A 27,464-nucleotide genomic window follows, 5' to 3' on the forward strand; every position below is an offset into this window, starting at 1 on the left:
TTTTTAGCTTTAGCAGTCTGCACGGAAACAATCATAACTAGAGTTCCAGGAGTCCGATTGAGGCGTTCTAATAATCGCCGGAAAGCTAAGAGAAAGAGCTACAATTCTTATGTTGGAGTCAAAGTCAGAATCGGACTGTAGAAGGGCCAGAAAATTCGTTGAAGTTGCAGCACTAGTTTTATTTAAGTTTCGGGTCATTAGTTTTGGGCCTGGGTCGTATGTTTGACCCAGTTGGATTGTAAAACGGGTTGTACTATTTTCCCTTAGGATAGGAGCTGCAGTACTGTTTATCCCATACACTATTCACGATTTTGGATTGAGAGGTTTGAGGAACTCATGGAGAACTAATCGCTTTTGAGTCGATCTGCTGTAATTCAGGTTCCAATACTTGAGATTATTATAATGTTAATTCTAGTTTAAATCCTTTCGATGATATTTTGTGCTCTTGTATGCTTAATTCAATTACATGAAATATATTGATTAAATTTGGTTGATTGTATGATCCTAACCTAGACACAAATCGTTAGCTTAATTCGTTTTTGTGCATGATCAATCATGTTTGCTAAATCCATGAAATTTATCCCGTTTGCTTAATTCGGACAATAGGATCATACATCTCACGATCTTAACCGCTTGTCACTGAGTTTGTACCCAAATAGGAATAGACAATCCGCTTAGGGAATTAAAATTATAATAATCGATGATAGTAGGAACTGATTCAGTAGATTGGCTTATTTCCATAATCACTTTTTCAAAACAGCTTATTTTAATAATCACTTTTGATAATCATTTTTTTCGACCATACCAAACCCCCCCAATTTCGATTTCGGTTAGTAAAACCCAAGAGTCCTTGAGAGACAATATTCGAGTCACTTGTCGTCATACTGTGTTTTATTCAAAACAACTCGTTTTTGATCCACGCGCGACAGCGGATTAGCCCTCTATCTCCCTATACAAGACTTCATTATCACGTCATGTGTTAGAAAACCTAATGCCACGACGAAACCTGTTAATCGTATCCACATTAGAATACATGGACATAATGTCTTAAACATGAATAAGTTTAGTTTTCTTGCCCATTGTTGTCTTTGGTAGAAGATCAGGAAGTAAGACGTTTTTTACCCAAGGAAAAGAGTGGGTTCTTCAATTTCCCTGTTGTTACCCTTGATCGGTGTATCTTTTTGGAAAAGGGAAGTAGGAAAGAAGAAGGAAATAAAGGATTTTTTCAAAACAATATATCCACCCAATGGAGTAACTGCCACGAGAAGCAGGAAAGTCCCTACACCTGGAAGACGTGTGTAAGTAAAAGAGGCTAGATTGATTTTCCTAAAAAATGTTATCATGAGTTACATTAAATACCACCCACTGTCCTTCATAGTTTTCATGTTTCATCGATTCTTCAGGTTGGGTTGTCGCTGAGGATTGATTTTGTTTCGGTACTGAGACTCAATTTGTTTTTGGTGGTTTTGCTTCAGATCTTCTTGTTGTTTTTCTCACGGTATGATTCATCGGTGTTGGCGGTGGTTTCTTTCCTTTGATCTCTGGTTCTTTCCAAATATGTTGAGATCTATAATTTTCAAGGTATTTGGGTTTTTGACACCACAGCAGTGCTTCTGTGTTGTTTAATATCTCGTAGTCGATGTGTTGTTATGTTTCTTAGAACTTGCTTGTTGCGGTCTTGGTTGATTAGGTATGAAAGGACCGTTAAGTTTTTGTGATTTTTAATTCGCATAGACTATTAGTATGTTAGTATGTGTGTTGTGTGTGTTAGCGGTCGGTACAATTATCATTACTTAAAAGATGAGTTTGATTAGTCAGATCTGTCTTCGTTTCATTGAGAATACTTGCTTCCTTTTAGATATAGTATTTTGCAATTTAATTTTAGAATCCGTGTTAGATTTGTTGAGTTGTGTTTATGTATGTATCTATTTACTTTGAATTAGACTCTTCACCATTTTTGTTTTAATTTGCTTTATTATATTTTTCATTTAGAGATAATATGTGGTTGTTGGATAGGTTTATGTCACTGATTTTTTTCTATTTCCTTTTTCTTTTTATGATATTTACATTTGCTTAAAAAAACATCTAATTTTATGCGGGAAGTAGAGATAATATTATATTTCTTTTGAAAACCTCTCTTAAAATAGAACTTGAATTTCACCCAAAAAAATTTGGTTAACTTTACAACTTAAAAAGATTTAATAATTAAACTATTTTACTCAATAAAAACTTAATAGTCTTTTACAACACAATATTTTTGAAATCCTGTCAATCTTAAACCTAGACATGATTGTGATCCAACTGTTAGGAAATTAAAGAAAATAATTCGATATGGATTTAAAAATTAAAAGAAAATACCATGTGGCCTACGTCCACGTAGGCAGATAGAGAGAATTTTTCTGCAATGTGGCAGTCAGGGGGTATTTGAAGAAATCTAAAAATTGCAAGGGGAGATTACAAAAGAAACTTTACTAGGGGCTAAAATCAAATCTCACTAATACTAGAGGAGGGTGTTGTATATTTAACTCTTATAAATTTGCCCACTGATAATATTCTTCTACTCTTGTTAACAGATTGATCTCATTTTGTAACAACGAGGCACAAAACCTTAAACATCATTAATTAGGAGTGGACAAATTTCAGTCGACCGATTCAAACTTGTAACATCTCGATTTTATTAGTATTTTTATTAATTATATTAGTAATAATATTATTTGGTGTTTTTAATAATTATTTATTTATTTAATTATTATGTGATATAATGATTATTTGAATATTTAATTGTATGTGTGTTTGTGTTATTTGGCTTAATTGAGTTATTAGAGAGATTTAATGAATTTGGCCTGTATAAAATATGAGATTGGTTCGTGGGTCAAGCCCATTAAGAAAAGAGATAGTAAGAGAGTTAGGGTTTTAGAGAATTGTTTCATAACTTTCATTTGGGAAAAGAGGAGAAAGAGAGAGAGCTCAAGAAAGAAGAGAATAGAAGAGGGGAGTAGATTCTTGAAGAGGGTGGACTAGAGATTCAAGGTAAGGGTGTGAATCTAAGTCATTATAAGTCTATATAATTGGGTAATGGTTGTTGGGTTAGTAAATCATGATTTAGGATTTGGGGTTTTGATTGTATGTTGCTATCCATGAATATGTGTTGTAGAATCTTAAGGTTTATGTTGGATTTTCATGAATTTGTGGTTGAAATCATGTTTTGAATGATGAGTGTTGATGAATGATGTTATCTGGTGTTGATATGCGTCTTTAATTGGTGATTAATGATGGTTTGGAGTGGTGGAAGTGTGGTTACGTAGGTCTGTCACGTCTGTGATTTTTCTGCATAATCGCGCGTCCGCTAAGCGGCCCCTGGCTCGCTAAGCGGATGCTGGGAGAGAATTTGAAAATGTGCAAGACCGCTAAGCGGAGCTGGTCCGCTAAGCGAATACACGAAGACTGAAAGTTTTTGGATTTAGTTGTGAGAAACGTGCTTGAGTCCGCTAAGTGAACCCTTTTGTGTAAAACTTTTTGTAACTTTGAATTGATGTATCTTTTGATCAGTAACTCCTTTTTAAGTGTCGTTTGATTCTCCGTGAAGCTGTAATCAATGTCTACCTAATGAAATGGTTTGAAAAACCTTTGGAAACCTTTTGAAAGTTTTTCTTAAAATGTATTGTTTGATATTGTGATTGATGTTGTGAAATGATATATTGTTGTATGATGATACAACATAGCGACGTGATTGCGAAATGATGCATTACTATGAATAGTGATGATTGTGTTGTTGTTGTTGAATTTCAATATTGAGTTGATGTTGTTTAGACGATGTTGTGATATGTTGTTTATGTTGTGTTTGTGTGGATATTGCATCATTGAGTCACATCCATTGCATAAAGAGACGATGACCTGAAAATGGAAAAAGCGATGATGGCCTTATAATGGCAAAAGCGACGATGTGCCCAATGACAATTTTTGAGACGATGAGAGTTTTACTCCAAATGGTACCACATGCATATGCATAGTATTTAGTTGCATATCGAGTTGCATTTGTTTGTCGTTGTGATGATGAAGTGATTGTTATACTGCGTTGATGATATTGTTGCTAAGTTGAAATGATTTGATATGAATGGTTAATGTGATATATGTGATTGAAATATATGTGACATAGATGTGAATATATATGTATTAATGATGTATGTATATATGTGGATATGTGAATCATGTTTGATTGATGATAATACATGTGGTAAGAGATGTGATTACTTGTATACTCTTGATATAAATGAGATAATTCCAATGATATAAATATACTTTATGATGTTTTGTGTACATGTCTATATAATTGGAAAACGTGCATACGTGATTATGAAAAGATAACCTGTATATTTGGAATATGATTATGTGGGTATACAATTGTTACTTTGTGAATGTTGTTGGAAAGGATATTGTACATAAAATTTATATGTTGGTGAAATATGATTATGTACATTGTTTAGTAACCATGTTTGATTACTTGGAATTAAATGAGCTAAACATGTGAATCTTGATATGTTGTATATGAATGCATGTTGATGTGAAGAGTGATGAATTCTTGAAATGTATTCTTGTTATGTTTTACATTTTCCATATTATGTTTATTTATAATGATTTGAATTATCACCCTTCTGTTTGAATGTTACCCTTTGTTGGTAACATGCAGGTATTCGAGAATTGAAAGATTAGTTGTCGTTAGTCTGAGTCGGGTTGTCGCTCTGATATGTAACACTCGGGGGGGATGAACGCTAGTTGTTTAGTTGTTTGACTTTATTGTTGAATAACTATGTTGATACATGGAAAGTAGTTGTTGATGTTTAAATGGCTTTAAGTTGAAAGGATGTTATGTCATCAAAGTTGATTAATGTTGTTCCGCTGCTTAATGTAACAAAGTTGATTCATGTGGTTTTAGTTCATCCGAGTATGTGTGTTATGTATCTATGATGGCATGATATGGTTGCTAAGTTGAATTGTAATACTCCAATTGTTTGTCGAAATAGAATTTTATAACTCTGATTTCTTTAATAATTACCGGAGTAGAATTGAGGTGTTACAAAATCGAAAAATTCATTGTAATTTTTATGCAATTGGTTTAGATTGAATCAGTTGTCAAATTGATTCAATTGCTTAATTTGGTTAGTTTAGGGTTAATTCGGTCGGGCTCGGAAATTTTGAATCTGTCGAAAACCGAGTCCGACTGAACTCAACTAATATTTAATTTTTTTATTATTATCATTATATATTAATGCATTTTAAAAATAGAATTCAATAATGTTGCTATGATATTATCATTTTTATAATCTAATAATGTCATTATTTATTCACAAGAATACAAGAAATTACAATATAAAATTTTGATTGTTATTTACTTTGTGGTTTAAAATATGACAATGATCAAATTAATGTCAAATGACATTAAAAATATTATCATGTGATAATAATTTTTTTAGTAATAAAAATATAATGTTATTCTAAAATTTTGATAATTTTTGTAAAATTAAAAAATAAATGTTACTGAATTCTATAATAATTTATATAGTTTTAATTTAATAGATATTAAACTGATTAAATCCAGTCGATTTATACGATAAACAGATCTAACCGAATTCGTTAAAAATCAAAATTTTATCGATCAGAATTGAGCCTTCAAAATAAAACCACAATTTACATCAAATTTAAATTTTAGGTTTGATATCAATAAGCAAACAACAACTTCCTAATGTTAATTGATCGAAACAGATTCAAATACTAACTTAATCAATGATTGGTAATACTAGAGACTAATGTGAAATTTAGAAAGTTATGAACTAGTATCAATTAAGTGTCAAAACTCAATAGTACATTTAGTAAAAATAACCGGTGACTGATATGATGAATTTGACTGATAAATTAATTGATAATTTATAATTAATTGTTGATAGTTTATAACTTATAATTAATAGGTAGATGATTTATAACTTAGTTAATTAAAATGTTTTGTAAAATTATAGTTTAATTAATTGATAAATTAAATGACAAAATTTAGGTATAATTCTTTAGGTGTGGTTCTTACTATTTTTTAATGAAAATATGACAAGTGTATAATTTTCTCTTACACGTGTGCAAATTTCTCCTATTTTCACTCACTAAATAATATTTAAGTATATTTGTCCTATTTTCATTGAAAAATAGTAAGAACCACAGCTAAAGAATTATACCTAAGTTTTATCCTAAATTAAAATGACATAAAATAATTTAATATATAATTTTTTTTTGAATCAATATAACTTTGATTAATTCAAAAAATACGTTATGTACACGGCGATCGCCCACGATCCAGCCAAGCTCAAAACCAAAAACCAAAACAAACTACAAGCACCTATAACATAAGGCTAGCTAAGTAACTCCTATATTTCTTAATGTTCCATAATCTATAGACTAAACTATCTATGATTTCTTTTTCTATAAATCCACTATATCTATCATGACCAAACACCTTCTCATTACGCATTCTCCAAATGGAATATATAGATTCAGTAAGGGCACACTTGAGTAATGTAGCACGCCAGCTCTTTCCCTTACAGTTTCGAACAATCCAGTCCATCTCCCTGTCCCAAGGCAACGGGCTATGAGTAACTTGGATCCAGTCCAGTACCTTCACCCATATTCCCTTCAATCCTGCACAACCAAAGAATAAATGGTTGATTGTTTCTTGCTCAGAGCAAAACATACAACAATCATCCGCGATCATTCCAAACCTCTTCAAACGCTCCTTGGTTGCCAATCGACCATTACAAACCAGCCAAAGTATAAAGATGGCTCGCGGCCTCGCATAATTACAAAACATAAGGTGTCTCCATGCTGGTTTCTCTTCAGTACCTACGAGGGCATTATAGATTTTCCTAGGCTGAAAAGACCCTCCAGTGCTAGCCATATGCATCTGCATCTCCTGGTAAAGCTGCCTAGAATGAAGTAAATATTTCATCATCCAAGACTAGCTTTCCTTAACCTGCATTTGCATAAAATCAGTCTGCCTCAAATAATACTCATGGATCCATTTGATCCACAAAGAGTCTGCCTTCTTATGCACATTCCACACCAGTTTCAACATACAGACTTTGTTCCAACACTCCAAATCCATTATGCTCATGCCTCCATACGCCTTGGGTCTGCACACATTTTTCCACGCTATGGGAGCTTTGCTGGATATGTCCTTTTGGCCTGTCCACAAAAAACTACGACAGACAGCATCAATGTGGTGGATGACTGCCTTAGGCAATGGCAGAACCTGCATCCAGAAGTTCACAATAGGGAAAACAACACTTTTTATTAACTGAACCCTTCCAGCATATGTTAACAACTTTGAACTCCAGTGAGTGATTTTATGGACAATCTTATCTATCAAGACCAAATAGTGTTTGATGGCTAGCTTTTTGCTAGTAAGAGGTCCCCCAAGGTATCTAAAAGGAAGCTCTCCCTCTCTGAATTTGGTAATGTTCCTTAGAATCATTTTATCCCTATCACTCACACCACCAGTGAAAAGGAAGCATTTTGCAGGATTCATGCATAAACCTGTTGATTTAGAGAAAGAAGCCATCTGGGCAAGGAGCAGTTCCACAGAATCTTTGTCACCTCTAGAATACAACAGTAAGTCATCAGCAAATGTAAGACTAACAATTTTTAACCTTTTGCACTTTGAGTGATAGTGGAAGTTAGGGTTCCTGTCCAACTGTAGCAGCAGTCGAGTAAGATATTCCATCATTAATACAAAGAGCAGGGGAGAGATGGGATCTCCCTGCCTTATCCCCCTTCTTGCCTTCATATTTCTAGAGTGTATCCCATTGATGTTAAACTTGTAAGTGACAGTAGAAACAGTTTGCATTATCCATTTGATAAACATTACAGGGAAACCAAATTCTTCTAGAATCCTCTCTAAAGATCTCCAGTTAACCATATCATAGGCCTTCTGTAAATCTATCTGCATCATACAATTAGGGGTAACATGTTTCCTTTCATATCCTCTTACAAGCTCATATGCCAGCAGAACATGGTCCTTCAAATGATGCCCTTTCACAAAAGCTGCTTGATTTTTAGAAACCAGGGAAGGGAGCACAGTGCCTAATCTACAGGTTAATATCTTGGAGATGATCTTGTATATTGTTGTACAACAAGATATCGACCTATAATCTTTGGCTACCTGTGCTAGGTTGGATTTAGGGATTAGAGAGATCACTGAGGTATTAAACCCATGGTGCAGTCTGCCCTGAGAAAAGAAATCCTCCACTGCTCTATAGACATCACCACCCACAATGTGCCAAGTATCCTTAAAGAACTTTGCTCCAAATCCATCTAGGCCTGGAGATTTATTGTCATTAATCCCCTTAAGGGCTATAAGTATCTCATGCTTAGAAACAGGTCTGGTGAGGAATGTTCTTTGGTCAAGAGTAACTTGTGTCCCTTGTCTCATGGCACAACAATTCACCTCCTCCAAGTTCTCATCAGCAGTGCCCATAAGGGAAGTATAGAATCTCAACACCTCTTCCTCAATGTCCCTCTGCTCATGCACTATACTACCATCTGCCCTTGTCATGCTTCCTATATAGTTCTGTTTACTCCTCTGCTTTAAAGATGCATAAAAATAGCTGTTGTTCCCATCCCCAGCTTTGATCCACTCAAGTTTGGCTCTTTGAGCTAAATCCTCTTGCTCCATCTCTGCTAGGTTCAACACCTGGTCAGTATACTCCTTCACCCTTAAAATAAGCATCGAATTATGCATATCAGCAGACAGTGAATTCTGGGTCTCTATAAGGTTACTCCTAGCTTCCATCAGCTTCCTCCTTAGGCCAGACAAAGGCTTGCTAAATTTTCTCAAAACTGGGATTAATCTTTTGAGTTTGTGCCAAAGGATATACATGGGATTTCCTGAGATCTGTTGCTGCCAGCTCTGAAGAACAATATGATGGAACCCCTCCAGATGAGTCACATTGTTCCTGAATTTAAATTGCAAGTTTTTCCTCCTCACATGATCCTGTCTACTAAGGCACAAAAGGGCATGGTCTGAAACCTGAGGTTCATGAACATCAAGGGTCCAATCCTGATAAGCTGTGAGCCAGTCAATATTCCCTAGCAAATGGTCAATTCTGGAATATATAATCCCATCCACATGTTTATTGGACCATGTGTAATACTCCCCCACACTATCAAGCTCGGCCAAACCAGTGTTATCCATCATCTCTTTCAGATCTCTGATTTCAGCAACACTCACAAGTCTGCCTCCAACTCTGTCTTGTGCTTTGATCACGTTGTTAAAATCTCCAATCAAGCACCAGGGTCCAGTCTGATTAGTATGAATCCCAGCAATATCACACCACAGCAGTTTCCTCTTCTCAAGTTGATTCAAGGCGTATATTGCAGTGAGCCAATACACGAACACCCCACTGCTATCATACACCCCACAATGCAGTAATTGATCCGTAGTTCTCACCTTCCTAATATCATACTTTCTACTATCCCAACTAAGCCAAATACGACCATTATAGTGGTTGTCATAATTGTCCAAATAAGAATCATGAACTCTCAACTTATTCCGGATACCACTCGCATTATTCCTTTTTACTCTAGTTTCTACAAGAACTAAAATATCAGGCCTAAGATTATTGAGACGGGAGCTAATCTCAGAGATCTTACCTGATTTATTTAACCCCCTTACGTTCCAAGAAATCAGCATCATCCTCCTTGTATCACTAACCCTTCAGTCACAAGAGTTAGCGGGTCAAATGAGTTATCTTGCCTGATTTGAACAACCTCTTCACTAAGAATTGCTTTCCCCTTCCTTTGTCTTTCAATAGTTGTCCAGGCTTCCTCGACGTTGTCAATAGACTGAAGCACTACTGGTGGAGTTACCTCAGTGATCTTCCCTTCCCCTGCTTCAGCTTGTATAGGTTTGGCCTTCCATTATTTGACAGGTTTCTTGACTATATGATCGAGACAATTGTGACCAATTCTCTGACACTTATCACAATATTTTGGCCGCCAATCATACTTAACAACCTGCTTCCTCTTGTTTCCTTCCGCATCCCTGATACTGATTTCAGTAATTGGAGGTTTAGTGATATCCATCTCCACGAGAATACGCGCGTACGAGACTCTCAACTTGTTAGCTGTGCACTCATCTGTAACAAGTGGAGTACCTAATGCACTTCCAATCTTACTCAAACTTCTTTGCCCCCACAGGTGGAGAGGTAAATGGGGAAGCGTCACCCAAATCGGAATCGTGCGAAGCATATCCTTCTTCAAATCAAAATTTGGTTTCCAGTCAGTCAATAACATAGGCATATTGTGGATAGTGTATGGACCCTTCGTTAGAACCAGATCTTTGTCATCCATGGAATGAAACCTCAGGATAAAGTAACCCTCATCATTGAAGAACATGTCTGGCAGCTTTGCAAAGTTCCAATTCCGTATCGTGAACTGCTTCACTGTGTTCATACTCAGATCTCCCCCAAGAACATACATAATTAGGGCAGTATCCCAGTATCGAATTTCCGAAGCAATATCGTCCTCTTCAATCTCTACCTCAATCTCCCCATTAACCACCTTAGGAGCCACAAATTCCATCTGCATTTCGTTCGTGGGATTCCGATTACCACTTATCACATCAACCCAGAGCTTCTTCGGGCTCAGAGGTTCCCCTGACCCTTTCGCCTCTGCAGCAGTTGGTGTATTGTTCTGAATCTGACTCGAACTAGCCTGAGTTACCTTCTTCTCCGTGTCGCTCTGCGCCTTAGTCCCTGAATTGTTGCTTCGTGTCCCTGGTTCCGCCGGAGATGATGTTTTGCCATGGTTCGTCGGAGGTAGCGAGGCCTTCTTCGGCCGTCCCCGCTATATATATATATATATAATTTTTTATTTTAAATTAAAATAATAATAAATTTAGTTAAAATAATATAAAAAAAATAAACATTAAACTATAAGATTTAAAAGTATTATTTTCTACGGTTTGAAATTAAAACTTTAGGATGTGTCAGTTGGGAAGCGCTTCACATTTGACAGGTTCGGTGATAGACGGTTCAGGTGAATCCCGTGACCTCATCATGGGCCCACTCGTAATTAATTCCACTGACTAGACTAATCTCGTAATTTCAAATCATCAACACAATTTCTGCCCTTTTTCAACTTCATGTGCCGCCCACTTTCTCATTTTAATTTCATTTATTTATCAGAAAATAAAATAAAAAAAAGCATGGCACGTACACGTGTGCACGCTCGCATTCTAAAATTCTATTTATACCCCTGAAGCTCCTAACCTCACTCCCTTTTCCCACTTTCTCTATTCTTCCTACAGTTAACCTTTTCTATCTCTATTCTCCGGCGACGTTATGGCAGCAACGGAATTGGATCTCGACGAGTTTCTCAATCTCGATTACGAACTTCGGTATCCGAGTCTTGCCGATACGGAGGCGTTCATGAACGCCGCTTTCCAAACTCTTTTACCGGTAACTCTTCTCTCTCTTTCTCTTCTCTGATCAATTTTGTTTCTCAATTCTGAAACTGAAATGAATATTTTGCCGCACCATGCCATGCAGCTTGTGCGGTTCGGTCAAGCTTCGTTAGTCGGAAATAGCAATAACAAACTTTACATCTTAAAATGAATTAAAACTAATTTTGAAAATAATTTATATGTTTGAGAAATGGAAGTATTGGAAATTTTGATTCTGTGTGTTTTGAGAATTGAGAGGAAGAAAATTGCTTGTGGAAATATTTGTGAGGGTTAAGAAGAGTTGAAATGAAAAATGTATGAAAGACTTAAAATTAGTGGGGGTGCATGCGTCGTGATGTGGATTGCTTTATTGTTGTTATTTGTGTGAGGGTGAGTAACTAGTGTGAACGCAGGGCTTTGGAGTGTGGGTCTTTTTTGTTTTTGTTCCCTTTTGGAGTCTGACCTTTATACAGTTACACCACCCAGATTTTTTTATACTTGAAAAACTGTGGAAATTTTTTATTTTTAATAAATTGAATAATTTAGCATTTTATATTTTTCCTATATACTGTAAGTTGTGCCGCAACCACCCTGCGCGTGGATTTTAAAAAAGATAGCAAAAGAGGGGTAACATCATAATTTTTTTCATAACCAAAATATTATTAGGTTAACATGTTCTTTATTGACTTTGTTGAGTTTGAATACCTTAAAATATATAGCAATAATCAAATGTTTTTATTGATTTAGAGTTTTTTCTCTTAAAAAAATTAAATCAAATTAGCGGTTTACACTACTAAACCCGATAAATTATCAAAGCTATTGAGACTTTCTGATAGTAAACTCACTAAAATCAAATTATTGATTTATTTAATGGAACACAATTAGAGTTCAATAATGATCATTACATTATTCTAAAATCAATTAATGAACAAACTGATGACCAAAATCAACTTTTTCCATCAAAGTTCAAATCACAACCTTAACCAACCTTTCAATTGTAAATAATCTATCTATTTTATTAAATTAAACATTTCAGTACCCCATACCTTTAAATTTAGTTGGATAAACATCTTTTATTTAATTAAAAAAAATATTATTTGATATTACATCAATTTTATTTTATTTATTTTATTCAACTAAAACTCATAGATATCAAAGAAATTACTATACTCCCTCTAGTATTTATCATAAGAAAAAATTTACTTTTTAGATTTATTCAAATAATTAATGTATCTGATTCATTAATCATTCAAATACATTTAATTTTTCCAAAGTATTAAACTAAAAAATTGAAAGTCTAATGAAAATAAAATATATTTTTAATAAATTTTATTAATTTTTATTAATAAAAATTAAGATTTTTTTATTAATAAAACCACATAAAATCAATAAATTTTATTAATTTTTAATGGTTTTTTTTCTTTCTATAATATCATGTATTTCTCTTAGAAGTTCTTGTTATTATAATCCATAATACTACTAGTTATTTATTATTTTATTTTCTTATATGGATTGGTCATTAGGTTAGTAGTAAAAATGAAATTATTTATTATTATTACTATTATTATTATTTTCTGTAATAAATATTCAAGAATATTAGTAATAACATAACAATTAATGTTATATTTATTTTTGAAAATTACAAATAAATGATCATTTATTTTATTACAAAAGTGATAAGTAATAAAAAAAGGATAAATTTTTAAGTTTTACATCTTTGTTATCAATATAATTAAGTACTACAGGATTAGGTTACCTAGGCATACAACAAAATGCGCCACAACCTTTTTAGATGGAAGAATGATTTTTTTTTAAAAAAACTATACTTATCGTCCTAGAAATCTTAATTTTAATTTTAATTTAGAATTTGTTTTAGATGTAAAATAAATTTTAATAAAAAAAATAAACATAAGAAAATCTATTTTGTGTATTTTAAAAAACTTTTAACTCACCTAAAATTGAATTCAAACATTGAAAATTGAATGTATCGAATCTACCCTCCTTTTTGAAAAAGTAATCACGGGATAAAGGGTTATTTTACACTTTATATCCTTATATTATTGCCACAATCTGCGTGGACACGTTTTCAAAGTATTATTGTCACTTTTTATGTTGTACCAAATTCTATGAATTATTCAACCTTTGATAAATGCACTGCAGGATGTGGTAGCTTCATTTTCAACTTGTGGTGGAGTTGGAGACTCTCAAAACCTTACTCCCAAACATTCCACCATCAGTGCTACTATTGATTCTCAATCATCCCTTTATGGCACTGGTATGCTAATTATGTAATTATCTTTGTATTATAGCAGAAGAGCATCATAGTTAATTAACTAATCTATATTAACATATTGTGCAGTTGGAAGCCCAGTTTCAGCCAATAAACCAACCAGCAGAGAGAACCATACCAAAGGGACAACAAGTGGCTCATCTGATCCTTCTGATGAAGATGATGAACAAAGCACTAATCCACGTGATATCAAACGCATTCGGAGGTAATAATTTATCATTCTATTGTCTCTCAAAATAAACATCCATGCTTTTCAAATCAAATCAATTATCATGTTATCGCTTCAGAATGGATTCTAATCGCGAATCAGCCAAAAGATCAAGGCAAAGAAAACAAGCTCATTTGTCTGAACTTGAGTCTCAGGTAACTAATTCATTTTATGAGATGCATAATCTTAAGTAGTGATGTTTTTTTTTTTCTCATTTGAATTTTTAATTTGGAATTCTCAGGTTGAAAAACTGAAACTGGAAAAGGTAACCCTATACAAACAGTTTACAAATGCTAGCCAACAATTTCATGAGGCTGATATAAATAACAGAGTGCTAAAATCAGATGTTGAAGCTTTAAGAGCTAAGGTTTGTAGAGGAATTTGCTTAATCTATAATGTAGCATACAAATTTTAATTTACATATAATTTTCTATTACTAGGTGAAGTTAGCCGAGGATATGGTCACTAGAAGCTCTTTCACCCCATCATTAAACAATCAGTTTTTTCCGAATCAATGTCAAATAAGCACACCATCGCAACTCAATGTGCTGCCATCTTTACGCCGCGTGCCACATGTTTCACCAACCATCAATGTCCAACAGGGAAATGGTGCTTCGTACGGAGGCGTCGCGGCCGGTGAACACTATTCAAATCTTCTTGGGTTTGGAAACTTGGACATGAGTAATTACAATGACATCATTGACAATGGAGTCTTAGGCAATGCTATGAGTTGTGTAACTACTACCTGGCCCTAAGGGCTTTTTTTCTTGATCACTAGATCAACTTTATAGTATGTCATATCTATTGGATTTGATTACTAGATTAAGTTGATGCCTTGCTGAAGTAATTATACTCTCTTCTCCTTCTATTTATAAAAAAATATTTACTTTTTGATTATTTGAATAACCAATGGATTTGGTCACCGAAACATTAGTTATTCAATGTATCTAAAATGTAAACTTTTTCTTATAAATAAAACGACAGAGAGAATATGATCAAAATAGTGTGTTTATATTTTGTATTTCCTCTTGTATAAAAAGAACTTATTGATTACTTTGTGCATTATTCTGATAGAAAACTCATCAAAATCAAATTATTGATTTATTTAATTGTACACAATTAGAGCTCAATAATGATGATTACATTATTCTAAAATCAATGAAATGAACAAACTAATAGTACTACCCCATCATCAATTCAAACTCACCAAAATCAACTTTTCTATCAAAGTTCAAATCCACAGCCTTAACCATCTAAGACAAAATTTTTACAAGAGTTACTACGATTTCAATCAAATGAAAAAGAGAAATAAAACATATATTTAATATAGTACAAGAAAAATAATAATAATTTTGACATGATAACGAGGCGGGTTGAGGTGGATTTAAATACATTCAGCTCCATTCTTATCTTTCAGACCCAGTTTCGCCTCTAATTCTACTTTAGACATGTCAACGGCAGATTGAGGTGGGTTTAAGCATATCCAACTCGGTCCCTGCCTTTCAGACCCTGCTTTGCTCCCACTCTCAAACTCGGTTGGGACTAATAATTAATCCCTGTCCGAAGGGCTAATTTATTTGGCATGTCTATACTACCTACATACTTAAATCTTAAACCATCTACAATTCTTGATCTTACTGTTGAAAATTATTAATAATTAATAATATTTAATTATCATGGGTGTGTTCTAAAATGACAAGAAAATATCTATGTGAAGTTTTTATTTTGAATATGAAAATAGGCAACACTTCGTGAAGTGTTGCAATAGGCAATTTGAAATTTGAATCAGAAATAAGCAACACTTCGTGAAGTGTTGCAGAATGAAAACATGCAACTCTTGGTAAAGGTTGCAATAGGCCAAGCATTGTAACTTTTGGAAAATGAATTGTTTCACGAAGGGTCGCTACCTTATGAAACAATACTAAAGTGGCCTATAAAAACCTCATTCTGGATTCAGAAATCAACAACAAAAATGTACATATGATAATCCTATTATCTTCACTAAAATTTATGACACTCTTTGCTACATCCGAGTTTTCATCGGTCTCACGCAAACTCGATAAAAGGCTGAATTATCCTGTGTATTCCTGCGTTCCAACTCTAAGACATATTGAGAGTGCTTGAAATACTTATAAGGAAAGTGGTTTCGTTCACGATTCTAGCCTCGATCCATTCGATTGAAATTGTTTTTCTAACAATCTTATAAGTATTCATAATGGCAAACGAGACTCCCGTATCAAGAATCAGGAACAATAATCGTCATCATAAACTCGGGTATGTTCTTATTATTGTCTTTTGGAATTAGAGCACCGTAAAATGAAATTTTCTAAAAATTTTGTCTTATTGAGCAAATCGGTAATAATTGATATTAGAAATTTATTGTTGATATTGTGATTTTCTAGTAGTTGTTAACATATTAAATAGTTTTTACAGTGTATTAATGAACAGAGACATATAAGACATATAAGACTTGTTCATAATTGAAAAGTAATATGCACGTGCCCTTACCGCATAATATTATGATCCATTACGTGTTCATAAAAGTAAAATAAAAAACGAAAGTCGTATAGGCATGGTAATTACAAGTAATTGGTTTCATAATTCATATATGATGTTTTCTCTTGATGTGCATGATAGTTTTGTAGCATATATGCAGCGAATATGAATTATATACTGGTAAAGCATCAACAGGTGCAATATATCTATGGATATATGTTAATAAGTGGATATATTGATATGTTAAATATTTGAAATACATGAACATGTTAACTAGTATGCAATTAAATGTTGATTTGATGCTATATAAATAATATGTTTATGTTATATAATATGGATTGGTGGATTTACTTTCTACACAAATGACAAGAGATTTGTAGTCAAATATGTTTATATATTTTTGTCTGAATAATAAATTTGAAATAAAATGTTAGATATGGAAATAACATGTTTATATTCAATAAGATTTATTATTATAAGAAATATGAAAATTATTCAAAGATAGTTCATAATGTCTCTAAAATTTGAGTCTTATGTAACTATTAAATTCTGAGATGTGAAATTTTGGGAACCTTATCGTGGAGGATAAGGAATTCAAGTTTTCGAAAAATGAAGAACCTTGTGAGGAAAGTTCTTCGCGGATTGTTGAAACACAAATCAAAAGTTCGTCAATGATTGTTGAAAAACAAATCGAACTTAGAATAAGCAGAAAGTTTAAACGGCTAAGGATCTAGAACCGAATAAAATCGATTGTCGGCATATTTCTTGTATCCAGTAGAAGAAAAATGTGAGAATTTTGTTCGTAAGATTCCTATTATTTTTCGAGCGGATGATGATCCTAAAGAGTTACAATGAAGATGTAATTTCAAGGGACTTCTCTTGGAATGATGTTATCCAAGATGAAATGAATTTAATAATGTCAAACAACACTTGAGAACTTGCCACTCTATCTAAAGGATAAAAAATCCATTGGATGAAAATGGATGTTGAGAAGGAAGTATCATAGTGATGATACACTAGACACCTACAATGATATATTAGTGGCCAAGGGTTTTATTGAAAAAGGAATGTGTTGATTATTTTGACACATATGCATTAGAAGCAATCACAACAAAAATTAGAGTTTCCTTTGCACTAGTTTCTTTGCATGATCCTTTAGTTCATCAAATAGATGTCAAAATGACATTCCTAAAATGTAGAACTCGGTGAGGAGATTTACATGGAGAAACCAGAAGGTTATATGCCTTCAGGTAATTAATAAAAGGTGTGTAAGTTTGTCAAATCCTTGTGTGGATTAAAATATGCACCAGAACAATGGCACCAAAAGTTTGATTCTATCATTGTAAGATTCACAAATTAAAAGGGAGACACACAACTTAGGGGGACTTTTCAATCTTATCAAAACAAGAATTCATAGAGTTTGTCATCATCAAAAAGGGGGAGATTGTGAAGAATATATCTTTTATTTAGTTTTGATGAAGACAAAGGTTATCAAAGAAGAAAAGGATCAAAAGTGTCATGCACATCAATGATGTAGTTGATCAAGAAGGTTGAACATAGAAGTTCAAGAGAAGATTTGAGAGAAGTGAACATAACTAAGGTACTCATTGCAATTCATACTATTTATTTTAAATTGCTCATAATTTTATCTCTCACTTCATCTAAAAACCTTCTTGCATCATCATGCATGATTATCTAAAAACCTTCTTCATCTAATTCTTGTGATAAGTGTTTGCACACAAAGTTGTGTAAGAATATTGTGATATTCCTTTGTCTCTCTATGTTGATTACATGTTAATCATTATCAAAGAGATGAATGGAATCTTAGAAACAATGAGGTTTCTAACTTCCACAACCAAGATGAAAATCTTGAAATAGTGGACACTCTTTTCGATCAAAGTAAAGCGAAAGAGTGAGGGTTTAAAACATAGTCAAACACACTATATTGAGAAAACTTCCACATTCAATATGAAAGATCTTGGACTAATTGACACTCTTTTGACGATCAAAGTAATGCGAAAATAGTGGGGGTTATGAACTTAGTCAAATACACTTTGTTGAGAAAGTTCTTGATAAGTTCAAATTGTCACGTTTCAAAAAGTGAATATTCAATTTGATCTTAGTGTCAAAATGATGATGGAAGAGTTATGGCTATATTAGAATACACAAGTGAAATTGGTTTTCTAAATGCAATGTACTATATGCGATATAACAGTTGCAAATAGTAAATGAGTAGATTTACTAGAAATCCAAATGGTGAGCATTCGAAGGACATCACAAGGATTTTGATTATCTTTTAAAACCAAATATTGACCTCCATTATGGTAGGTTTCATGCCATAGTAGAAGGATATACCAATATGAGTTGGATATCGAGTACTGGAGATCATAAATTTATAACTGAGTTGATATTTACTTTAGTTGGAGGTGAGATTTCTTGGAAGAGCAAGAAACAAACATGCATCACTCTGTTGACCATGGAGCCATGGTGTGTGGATCTCGCTTCCACTGGTCAAAGAAGTTAAATGGTTGAGGGACCTTCCGTAAGAAGTTCCATTGGCTAAATATAGTGTTTCAAAGGTGTTAACACAATGTGTTAGTCAAGCCAATTTAGCAAGAGAATTCAAATAAGTGTAAAATAGAAATTCTGGGCACTGAGGCCTTAGACATTCGTGAGAAAATTGTTTAAAGATGTAATCATTTACTCGCATATATGCGATCGATCTATAATTTGGGAAATTCATTTACAAAGCCACTGGCCAGAGACTTAGTAAAAACAACCTCGAGAGGTATGAGGTTGAAACTCCTTGAGTAAGAGTTCCGACAGCGGCGACAACCCAATCTTACGTTAACAGAACATTAACCTCAAGATTTTCAATGGGTAACAACAAGTCGTTGATTTGGATAATTGTCAAATATTTCGTGATAATGTTGACCTTAAAAAATGAGGGTTGAGTTTTCTTTTAAACTCTTAATGAAGTTCAATACCGAGGGTACGTGTCTCATGGAAAATGACACAATATGAACTTCACCTATGTGAATTTCGAGATGGTGCCGTCTCAAATTGAGAGTTGGAGTTTCTCTCATGAAAAATTCATGAAACAGGATAACATATGGCCATAAATAAGTGCTAGGCGAGAAATGTGGGCGAAGAACCCTTAAAGAATGTGTGTAACGTAACGCCGGTATAATCATATGGATTAATAATTTAAAAGCACTGCTACCTAATATTCCGATTAGACTTTGCGTTATCCTTACTAAGATCAAGTTTAAAATCGAAAGATACTTAATTGTATTAATATTATTTGTTTCCCTTTTTTCTGGAACTGATCTTGTCATTATTAGAACAAATGGGTGATTGTTGGAAATTATTAATAATTAATAATATTTAATTATCATGGGTGTGTTCTAAAATGACAAGAAAATATCTATGTGAAGTTTTTATTTTGAATATGAAAATAGGCAACACTTTGTGAAGTGTTGCAATAGGCAATTTGAAATTTGAATCAGAAATAGGCAACACTTCGTGAAGTGTTGCAGAATGAAAACATAAAACTCTTGGTAAAGGTTGCAATAGGCCAAGCATTGTAACTTTTGGAAAATGAATTGTTTTACGAAGGGTTGTTACCTTATGAAACAATACTAAAGTGGCCTATAAAAACCTCATTCTGGATTCAAAAATCAACAACAAAAATGTACATATGATAAGCCTATTATCTTCACTAAAATTTCAGACACTCTTTGCTACATCCGAGTTTTCGTCGGTCTTACGCAAACTCGATAAAAGACTGAATTATCCTGGATATTCCTGCGTTCCAACTCTAAGACATATTGAAAGTGCTTGAAATACTTATAAAAAAAGTGATTTCGTTCATAATTCTAGTCTCGATCCATTCGATTAAAATTGTTTTTCTAACACTTACACACATCAACAACTTCTTCGTGTTAATCGATAGAAACAAATTCAAATACTAACTCAATCATTGATTGGTAATGCTGGAGACTAATGCTAAAAAACTTCAAAGTTATAACTGTCAAAACTCAAAAATCATAATCTTTTTTGGTACTTCGTTTTTCCACTTGTGCATGAAGAGTATATTCGGTTCAATTTTTCATTAAAGAAAAATTTAATTATTTAATTTTTACGGTTTGAAATTAAACTTTATTATCAGCCACTCAAGAAGCGCTTCACATTCGAATTCGATGATATACGGTCCAGGTGAATTTGCATAGAAATCCCGTGACCTCATCATGGGTCCATCTCGTAATTAATACCCCTGATTAGACTACTTTCGTAATTTCAAATCACCAACAAAATCTCTGGCATTTTTTAACTTCATGTGCCGCCCACCTTCCCATTTTAATTTCATTTTTCAGAAAATAAAAATAAAAAAGCATGGCACGTACACGTGTGCACGCTCGCATTCTAAAATTCTATTTATACCCCTGAAGCTCCTAACCTCACTCCCTTTTCCCACTTTCTCTATTCTTACAACAGTTAACCTTTCCTCTCTCTATTCTCCGGCGACGTTATGGCGGCAACAGAATCCGATCTCGACGAGTTTCTCAATCTCGATTACGAACCTCGGTGTCCGAGTCTTGCCGATACGGAGGCGTTGATGAGCGCCGCTTTCCAAACTCTTTTACCGGTAACTCTTCCATCTCTTTCTCTTCTCTGATCAATTTTTTGTTTCTGGACTCTGAAACTGAAACAATATTTTGCCACGTCATCGAGATTTATGGATGACGTGGCACCATGCCATGCAGTTTGTGCGGTTCGCTCAAGCTTCCTTAATCGGATATAACAATAACAATAACAAACTTTAAATCTTAAAATGATAAAATTAATATAAGTGACGATTTTTCGTATAATAAATTTAATTTTGGAAATGATTTATTTGTTTTTGAGAAAGAGTAATGGAAATTTTGATTTTGTGTGTTTGAGAGAAAGAAAAGTGGTTGTGGAGATATTGTTGAGGGTTAAGAAGAGTGGAAATGGAAAATTTATGGAAGTGTTAGTGGGGGTGCATGCGTGGTGATGTGTACTGTGAGTGAGTGTGAGTAACTAGTGTGAACACAGAGCAGGGCTCTGGAGTGTGGGCCTTTTTGGTTTTGTTCTCTTTTGGAGTCTGACCTTCATACAGTTACACCACCCAAATTCTGCACTTGAAAAAAAATTTGTGGAAAAAATTCATAATTAATTTTATTTTTAGATATATTGCATAATTAATTTATTTAGACAATATAGACTTTATTTAGACAATATAGACTAGATGTATTGCTTAATTAGTAAATTTTATTTCTTTTATAAATAAAACTAGGAGTAGTATTTAAGCAATAATAGATTCAATCCTTTTGAAAAAAATACTTGTGCAAAATTCTTACAAATCTATGAGTATATTGAGAAAATCTCAAAATTTCACGTTAGTAAAAGATAGAGATTGAAAAGTATTTAGATAGAGTACCATATGTTATTTTTATAAGTTGATTGTAGAATTTTTTTTTTTTTTTTAGAATAGTCACAATAGTGCCCATAACTTTATTAGTAATTCGATTGAGTAAGAATTTATGTTGCGGAAACATGGATGTTGAGTATCATAGATTATTCCAAAATTTCAGATGTAATATAATTTCATTTATGTACCTGTTTAAAATTCAGTGTAAATATTCATAATGTTTCCCTAAAAATTTTAATTTAAAATTTTGTTCTTCTTGATTTAATTTTATATTTTATATTTTTCCTATATAAATTGTGCCGCCACGTTGCACGTGGATTTAAAATTAGATGAACATTCCGGTACTCTTGAATTTAGTTGGATACCGGTACTCTTATCCAATCAAATAATAGTATTCAATACTACATTATTTTTTGTTTTATTTTATTTTAAAAAAAACTTAAAATTTAAACCAATTAACACTAAAAATACTGATACTCAACAAAAACTCATGGATATCAAAAAAAAAAAATTTACCTTAAAGTAAGCAAAAGGGAGGGAAAATCATAATTTTTGTAAAACGAAAATATTGTTAAGCCAAATTAACATGTTCTTTGTTAATTATTGACCTAGTTGAGTTTGGACGCCTCAATGGAATATAGCAAAAATCAAATGTTTTTATTGATTTAGAGTTTTTTTTCTCCTTAAAATGAATAGAAGAATTTATTAAATTAACTATAAAAAAATTAAGAAACTGAAAGTCTAATAAAAACATAATGAAAGTATGTGTAACCAAAATTATATCTAAGATGCCTTGAATAAGATGATAAAGAATCTCTTTCAACTTAATTAGAGATCGTGGGTTCGAATCACAGAAAACAGTTTACATTATATTGTTGTTGTATTATTAATACGTAACAATTACTGTTTTACCGATTTTGAAAATTACAAATAAATGATAACTTTTTTTTATTAAAAATAGGGATTAATTTATTAAGTTCAACATTTTGTTATCAATATAATAATTAAGTATTACAAAATTAGGTACAATTTTGACAATTTTAAAAAACATAAGTAAACTTGTAGAAATTAATAAAGATCTATTGGGCCTTGAGTTGGCCCATGACCGTTTTTTTTTGGTTACAAAAACGACCTCATAAATTTGATGTAACTCAATTTGGAATTTTTAGGTCAGCTATATTAATTAAATTTGTTTGGTAAGTTTTGAATAAGTGAAAGTAATTTGGTTGAAGTGGTTAATGAGCTTTTATCAATAACAAATTATTTTAAAAAGTCTAAATCAAAATTGATTAGGTAGAGTTAGAAAAAGACATATTCTCTAAGGTTAAAATAAATATAACTTTTTTCTTGAAGGTTAATATTTACTTAAAGCAGTTAAAAAAAGAGTAAACTCAAAATGATATGTGGATGAGATAGTTCAACTAAATAACTATAAAGCTAGTAATATTTATTTATATTTATGTATTAATTTAAATAAATTATTAATATTGATAAATTAATAATTTTTGAAGAAAAAAGTAAAGTCGAACTGATTGATTGATCCGTCGTGTTCCATAAATCCAATCATATCCTTATTATTTTTAAAATTATTGTTTTTAAAAAAACTAACATGCACAAATTTGAATACATGGAATCTACCATCCTTCTTTTTCAAAAAGTTATGGCCACTATCTGCGTGGACCCGTTTTCAAATTATTATTATTAGTATAGCCTTCCAAAAGAACTTATTTTACTTTGATAAATGCATTGCAGGATGTGGTAACTTCCTTTTCAACTTGTGGTGGAGTTACAGATTCTCAAAACCTCACTCCCAAACATTCCACCATCACTGCTACTATTGATTCTCAATCACCCCTTTATGGCACTGGTATGCTAATTTAATTATGTAATTATCTTTGTATTATTACACAAAAAAATCATCATAGTTAATTAATTTATATTTACATATTGCGCAGTTGGAAGCCCAGTTTCAGCCAATAAACCAACCAGCAGAGAGACTCATACCAAAGGAACAACAAGTGGTTCCTCTGATCCTTCAGATGAAGATGATGAATTAGGCCCTTGTGAACAAAGCACCAATCCACTCGATATCAAACGCCTTCGGAGGTAATAATAATATATCATTCTCTTGTCTCTCAAATTATCAAATATTTAAACATGCATGGTTTTCAAATTAAATCAATTATCATTATATCTTTTCAGAAAGGTTTCCAATCGCGAATCGGCCAGACGATCAAGGCGAAGAAAACAAGCTCATTTGTCTGAACTTGAGTCTCAGGTAACTAATTCATTTTATGAGATGCATAATCGTAAGTAGTGATGTTTTTTTTTTTCTCTCTCATTTGAATTTTGAATTCTCAGGTTGAAAAACTGAAACTGGAAAATGCAACCCTATACAAACAGTTTACAAATACTAGCCAACAATTTCATGAGGCTGATACAAATAACAGAGTGCTAAAATCAGATGTTGAAGCTTTAAGAGCTAAGGTATGTAGAGGAATTTGCTTATTCTATAATTTATCATACAAAATTTAATTTACTTATACTTTTCTATCACTAGGTGAAGTTAGCTGAGGATATGGTCACTAGAAGCTCTTTCACCACATCATTAAACAATCAGTTTTTTCAGAATCAATGTCAAATAAGCACACCGCCGCAACTCAATGTGACATCTTTGCGCCGTGCGCCACATGTTTCACCAACCATAAATGTCCAGCAAGGAAATGGTGCCTCGTACGGTGGTGTCACAGTTGGTGAATATAATACAAATCTTCTGGGAAACTTGGACATGAGTAACTACAACGACTACATTGACAATGGAGTCTTAAGCAATGCTATGAGTTGTGTAACTACTACCTGGCCCTAAGAATTTTTCTTGATCACTAGATCAACTTTATATTATCTCTGTATTTGATTAGTATAGTAAGTTGATGCCTTACTCAGGTAATTATACTCCCTTCTGTGTTTATTTATAAGAAAACTTTAACTTTTTGATAACCAATATATCTGATCGTCCAGATACACTAGTTATATTAATATAGATAAAAAGTAGATTTTTTTCTTATAGATAAAACGAGAGGGAGTATATAGTCAAAAATAGTGTGTTTACATTTTGTATTACGGTTTGTATAAAAATGACTTATTGATTACTTTGTGCATTTTTCTGATAGTAAACTAAGCAAAATCAAATTATTGATTTATTTAATAGTACACAATTAGATCTCAATAATGATCATTACATTATTCTAAAATCAATGAATGAACAAACAGGTAGTACTATCCCATCATCAATTCAAACTCACCAAAATCAACTTTTCCATCAAAATTCAAATCCACAACCTTAACCATCCTTTCAATTGTGTTCATATCCCAACCTTTATCCAAACCCAAACAATCAAGCACTCTCTTCAACTCCATTGCATCTATATATCCATCACCATCCTCATCAAATATCTTGAAAGCTTCAACCAACAACTCACTTCTCTTAGATGACATATCCTCCAATTCACCAAGTACTTCTTCTACAACCACTTCTTCATCTTCTTCGCCGTCGTCTTGAAAGACCTTGTTATCCTTCTGATCACAACCATAGATCAAACCAAGCTTTTCCACAACTTGCCTAGCATTTTCCTTCTTGATTCTTCCATTTGCTTCCATTCCAAAGACGGTAACGAGAGCTCGAACCATCCTTTCGTCGAGCTTGAGAATATTCTCTTGATCATGATGAGGCATTGAGCTTGGTGGTGAGTTTTTGAATGCTTGTAAAAACTCAACCATGAATTTGGAACATGCTTCTGTTATACCCATTTGAACCTTAATAGATCAAAAACACTAGAGAAATAGTACTTAGTAATAGGAAGCTATAGTGCAAGATTTTGGTTCAATGCTCAAACTTTAGTAACACCTCTTTTATAGTAAGATAATTAGTATTATGGCCTTGTTTCAAATTTAAATTACTCGAGTGCCACTATGATACAATTATCAACTAATAAGACTAAATAATTAATCAACAATCATGTACCAAAATGATAATAATGAATCTTGCAATTTTATATTGGCATTATAGAGTTCCAACTTACAAGGCAGCTGGCACATCAATTGAATGAATTAATATTAGATGTAATTGTAAATACTACATTTATTCCAAGATTTCCAAAAAAAACAAAATAATAATTGTAGACATTTTTTATTCATGAAACTAAATCCTTAAGATTTAAGTCACAAATAATTTATTTGGAGATCAAATAAGCCAGTTTTTTAAACATGGATGGACAGAAACCGCGTTATGTTGCTGTGCCAAGAAATATTTTAATTTATTTTTGAATCATTTTGTTGGCCTTTCTTCCAACACTAATTGTTGTTCATGTCACGTGCTTTATTTTTAATTCATTGACAAACATATAATATTCTCAATTTTAAGAGTTGGAAAGGTGATCCATGCATACAAGGAATAGTGCCAGATTCAAATCCCCAACTAAAGATATTTTTAAAAAAAAAAATGATAATTATGCGAAAGAGCTTGATTTGGGTTGTTTCTCGTTTTAAAGTTGAAGAGTTTTTATTCAATTGGTAAAAGTTACCATTGTCTTTAAGTCAAAGAAAATACTACAGACAGATGAAGAGTCATTTCTAAATTTCAAAGAACAATTGAATAGATTTTTATGAAATTTGTTCATTTTATTACTCATTTGAAATCACAGAAGATCAAAAGAAATCGAGTCTATTGACTTACATATTAAATAGATAAGTGAAAGATTTGCTTCATGATTTGCCAAGTGGTATCATTCACATTTGGGATGAGTTGGAAAAAAGGTTCCAAGAGTAATTTTTTTCTTAACCAAATTAATGGACAAGATAAAAGGTATAGCGAATTTCGAACAAGATGACTTGAATCTTTCTATGATTAATGAGAGAGGTTCAAACTTTTGTTGAATCCCATAGTTTGGACGTTGTTACGACCGACTTTTAATTTTAAGTCTATTAACCTAAAATACAGAGTCGCCACCTATGTTTTTATTTTATCCTAAGGATAAGGGTAAACACGGGAGAAAAACCTAATATTAAAGAGATTGGGTAAGTTGAGAAATTAGGGTCAAGGGAAGGTGTTAGGCACCCTTAACCCTTCCTTAAGGTTTCACTGTATCTCTAGAGTAAGGTTTATGATAAGAGTTTTATGGTAAGGTTTATAAAAAGTTGTGGTTAAAGGTGCACAGTAGGGTAGAGAATAAAATTTCAAACCTACTTAATTTTAGGGAAAGGAGACTCGTTTCGGTTGCCCGAATGCCTACGTACCTCCTTATTGGAGGAGGATCAGAGTCAACGTAGTTCGAAGTTTTGTTGGTGTTTTTTATGGGATTATATGAATTTATTTGTATGTTGAATAAAACCTAGGGTCTATATTAGGTGCATGAAATCTGGATTTTTTCTATCTCAAGAGTATGTATACTAAATTCCCGATTATCTCGGCCCTCTTTCTATAGAACAGGGGGGATAATACCAAAAAAAGTATTCTGGTTTAATGTTAATCCATTTTCAT

The 27,464-nt window shown here is 32.8% G+C and overlaps 4 protein-coding genes across 4 annotated transcripts; 2 read left to right on the forward strand and 2 right to left on the reverse strand.

Annotated features, from left to right (window-relative positions):
- Positions 1 to 6,379: 6,379 nt before the first annotated feature.
- On the reverse strand, positions 6,380 to 6,934 carry LOC131593623 (uncharacterized). The gene has a single exon (XM_058866188.1). The coding sequence runs from the start codon at positions 6,932 to 6,934 to the stop codon at positions 6,380 to 6,382; it is 555 nt and encodes a 184-aa protein (XP_058722171.1).
- A 4,335-nt stretch (positions 6,935 to 11,269) lies between these two features.
- On the forward strand, positions 11,270 to 14,874 carry LOC131660003 (basic leucine zipper 9-like). The gene is made up of 6 exons (XM_058929112.1): positions 11,270 to 11,495; positions 13,640 to 13,754; positions 13,839 to 13,974; positions 14,057 to 14,132; positions 14,219 to 14,344; positions 14,418 to 14,874. The coding sequence occupies exons 1-6, from the start codon at positions 11,379 to 11,381 to the stop codon at positions 14,730 to 14,732; spliced, it is 885 nt and encodes a 294-aa protein (XP_058785095.1). The 5' UTR covers positions 11,270 to 11,378; the 3' UTR covers positions 14,733 to 14,874.
- Positions 14,875 to 20,921: 6,047 nt separating this feature from the next.
- Positions 20,922 to 25,019, forward strand: LOC131660004 (bZIP transcription factor RISBZ4-like). Its single transcript, XM_058929113.1, has 6 exons — positions 20,922 to 21,121; positions 23,681 to 23,795; positions 23,884 to 24,034; positions 24,131 to 24,206; positions 24,290 to 24,415; positions 24,489 to 25,019. Exons 1-6 carry the CDS (start codon positions 21,005 to 21,007, stop codon positions 24,792 to 24,794), a joined length of 891 nt encoding a protein of 296 aa, XP_058785096.1. The 5' UTR covers positions 20,922 to 21,004; the 3' UTR covers positions 24,795 to 25,019.
- A 59-nt stretch (positions 25,020 to 25,078) lies between these two features.
- Positions 25,079 to 25,819, reverse strand: LOC131660005 (calmodulin-like protein 6). Its single transcript, XM_058929114.1, has one exon. It carries the CDS (start codon positions 25,733 to 25,735, stop codon positions 25,205 to 25,207), a length of 531 nt encoding a protein of 176 aa, XP_058785097.1. The 5' UTR covers positions 25,736 to 25,819; the 3' UTR covers positions 25,079 to 25,204.
- Between the last annotated feature and the right edge of the window lie 1,645 nt (positions 25,820 to 27,464).

Source organism: Vicia villosa, linkage group LG3 (assembly GCF_029867415.1).
Source record: "Vicia villosa cultivar HV-30 ecotype Madison, WI linkage group LG3, Vvil1.0, whole genome shotgun sequence".
Taxonomy (NCBI): Eukaryota; Viridiplantae; Streptophyta; class Magnoliopsida; order Fabales; family Fabaceae; genus Vicia; species Vicia villosa.

Excerpts from the sequence above, each read along its gene's own strand:
- LOC131660004 (XM_058929113.1), top strand. The coding sequence starts at position 21,005 with ATGGCGGCAACAGAATCCGATCTCGACGAGTTTCTCAATCTCGATTAC. Across the intron at positions 23,796-23,883 it reads ATCACCCCTTTATGGCACTG|TTGGAAGCCCAGTTTCAGCC; the intron begins GTATGCTAATTT and ends CATATTGCGCAG. Across the intron at positions 24,035-24,130 it reads GATATCAAACGCCTTCGGAG|AAAGGTTTCCAATCGCGAAT; the intron begins GTAATAATAATA and ends ATATCTTTTCAG.
- LOC131660005 (XM_058929114.1), bottom strand. The coding sequence starts at position 25,735 with ATGGGTATAACAGAAGCATGTTCCAAATTCATGGTTGAGTTTTTACAA.
- LOC131660003 (XM_058929112.1), top strand. The coding sequence starts at position 11,379 with ATGGCAGCAACGGAATTGGATCTCGACGAGTTTCTCAATCTCGATTAC. Across the intron at positions 14,133-14,218 it reads TGTCTGAACTTGAGTCTCAG|GTTGAAAAACTGAAACTGGA; the intron begins GTAACTAATTCA and ends TGGAATTCTCAG. Across the intron at positions 14,345-14,417 it reads TTGAAGCTTTAAGAGCTAAG|GTGAAGTTAGCCGAGGATAT; the intron begins GTTTGTAGAGGA and ends TTCTATTACTAG.
- LOC131593623 (XM_058866188.1), bottom strand. The coding sequence starts at position 6,934 with ATGGCTAGCACTGGAGGGTCTTTTCAGCCTAGGAAAATCTATAATGCC.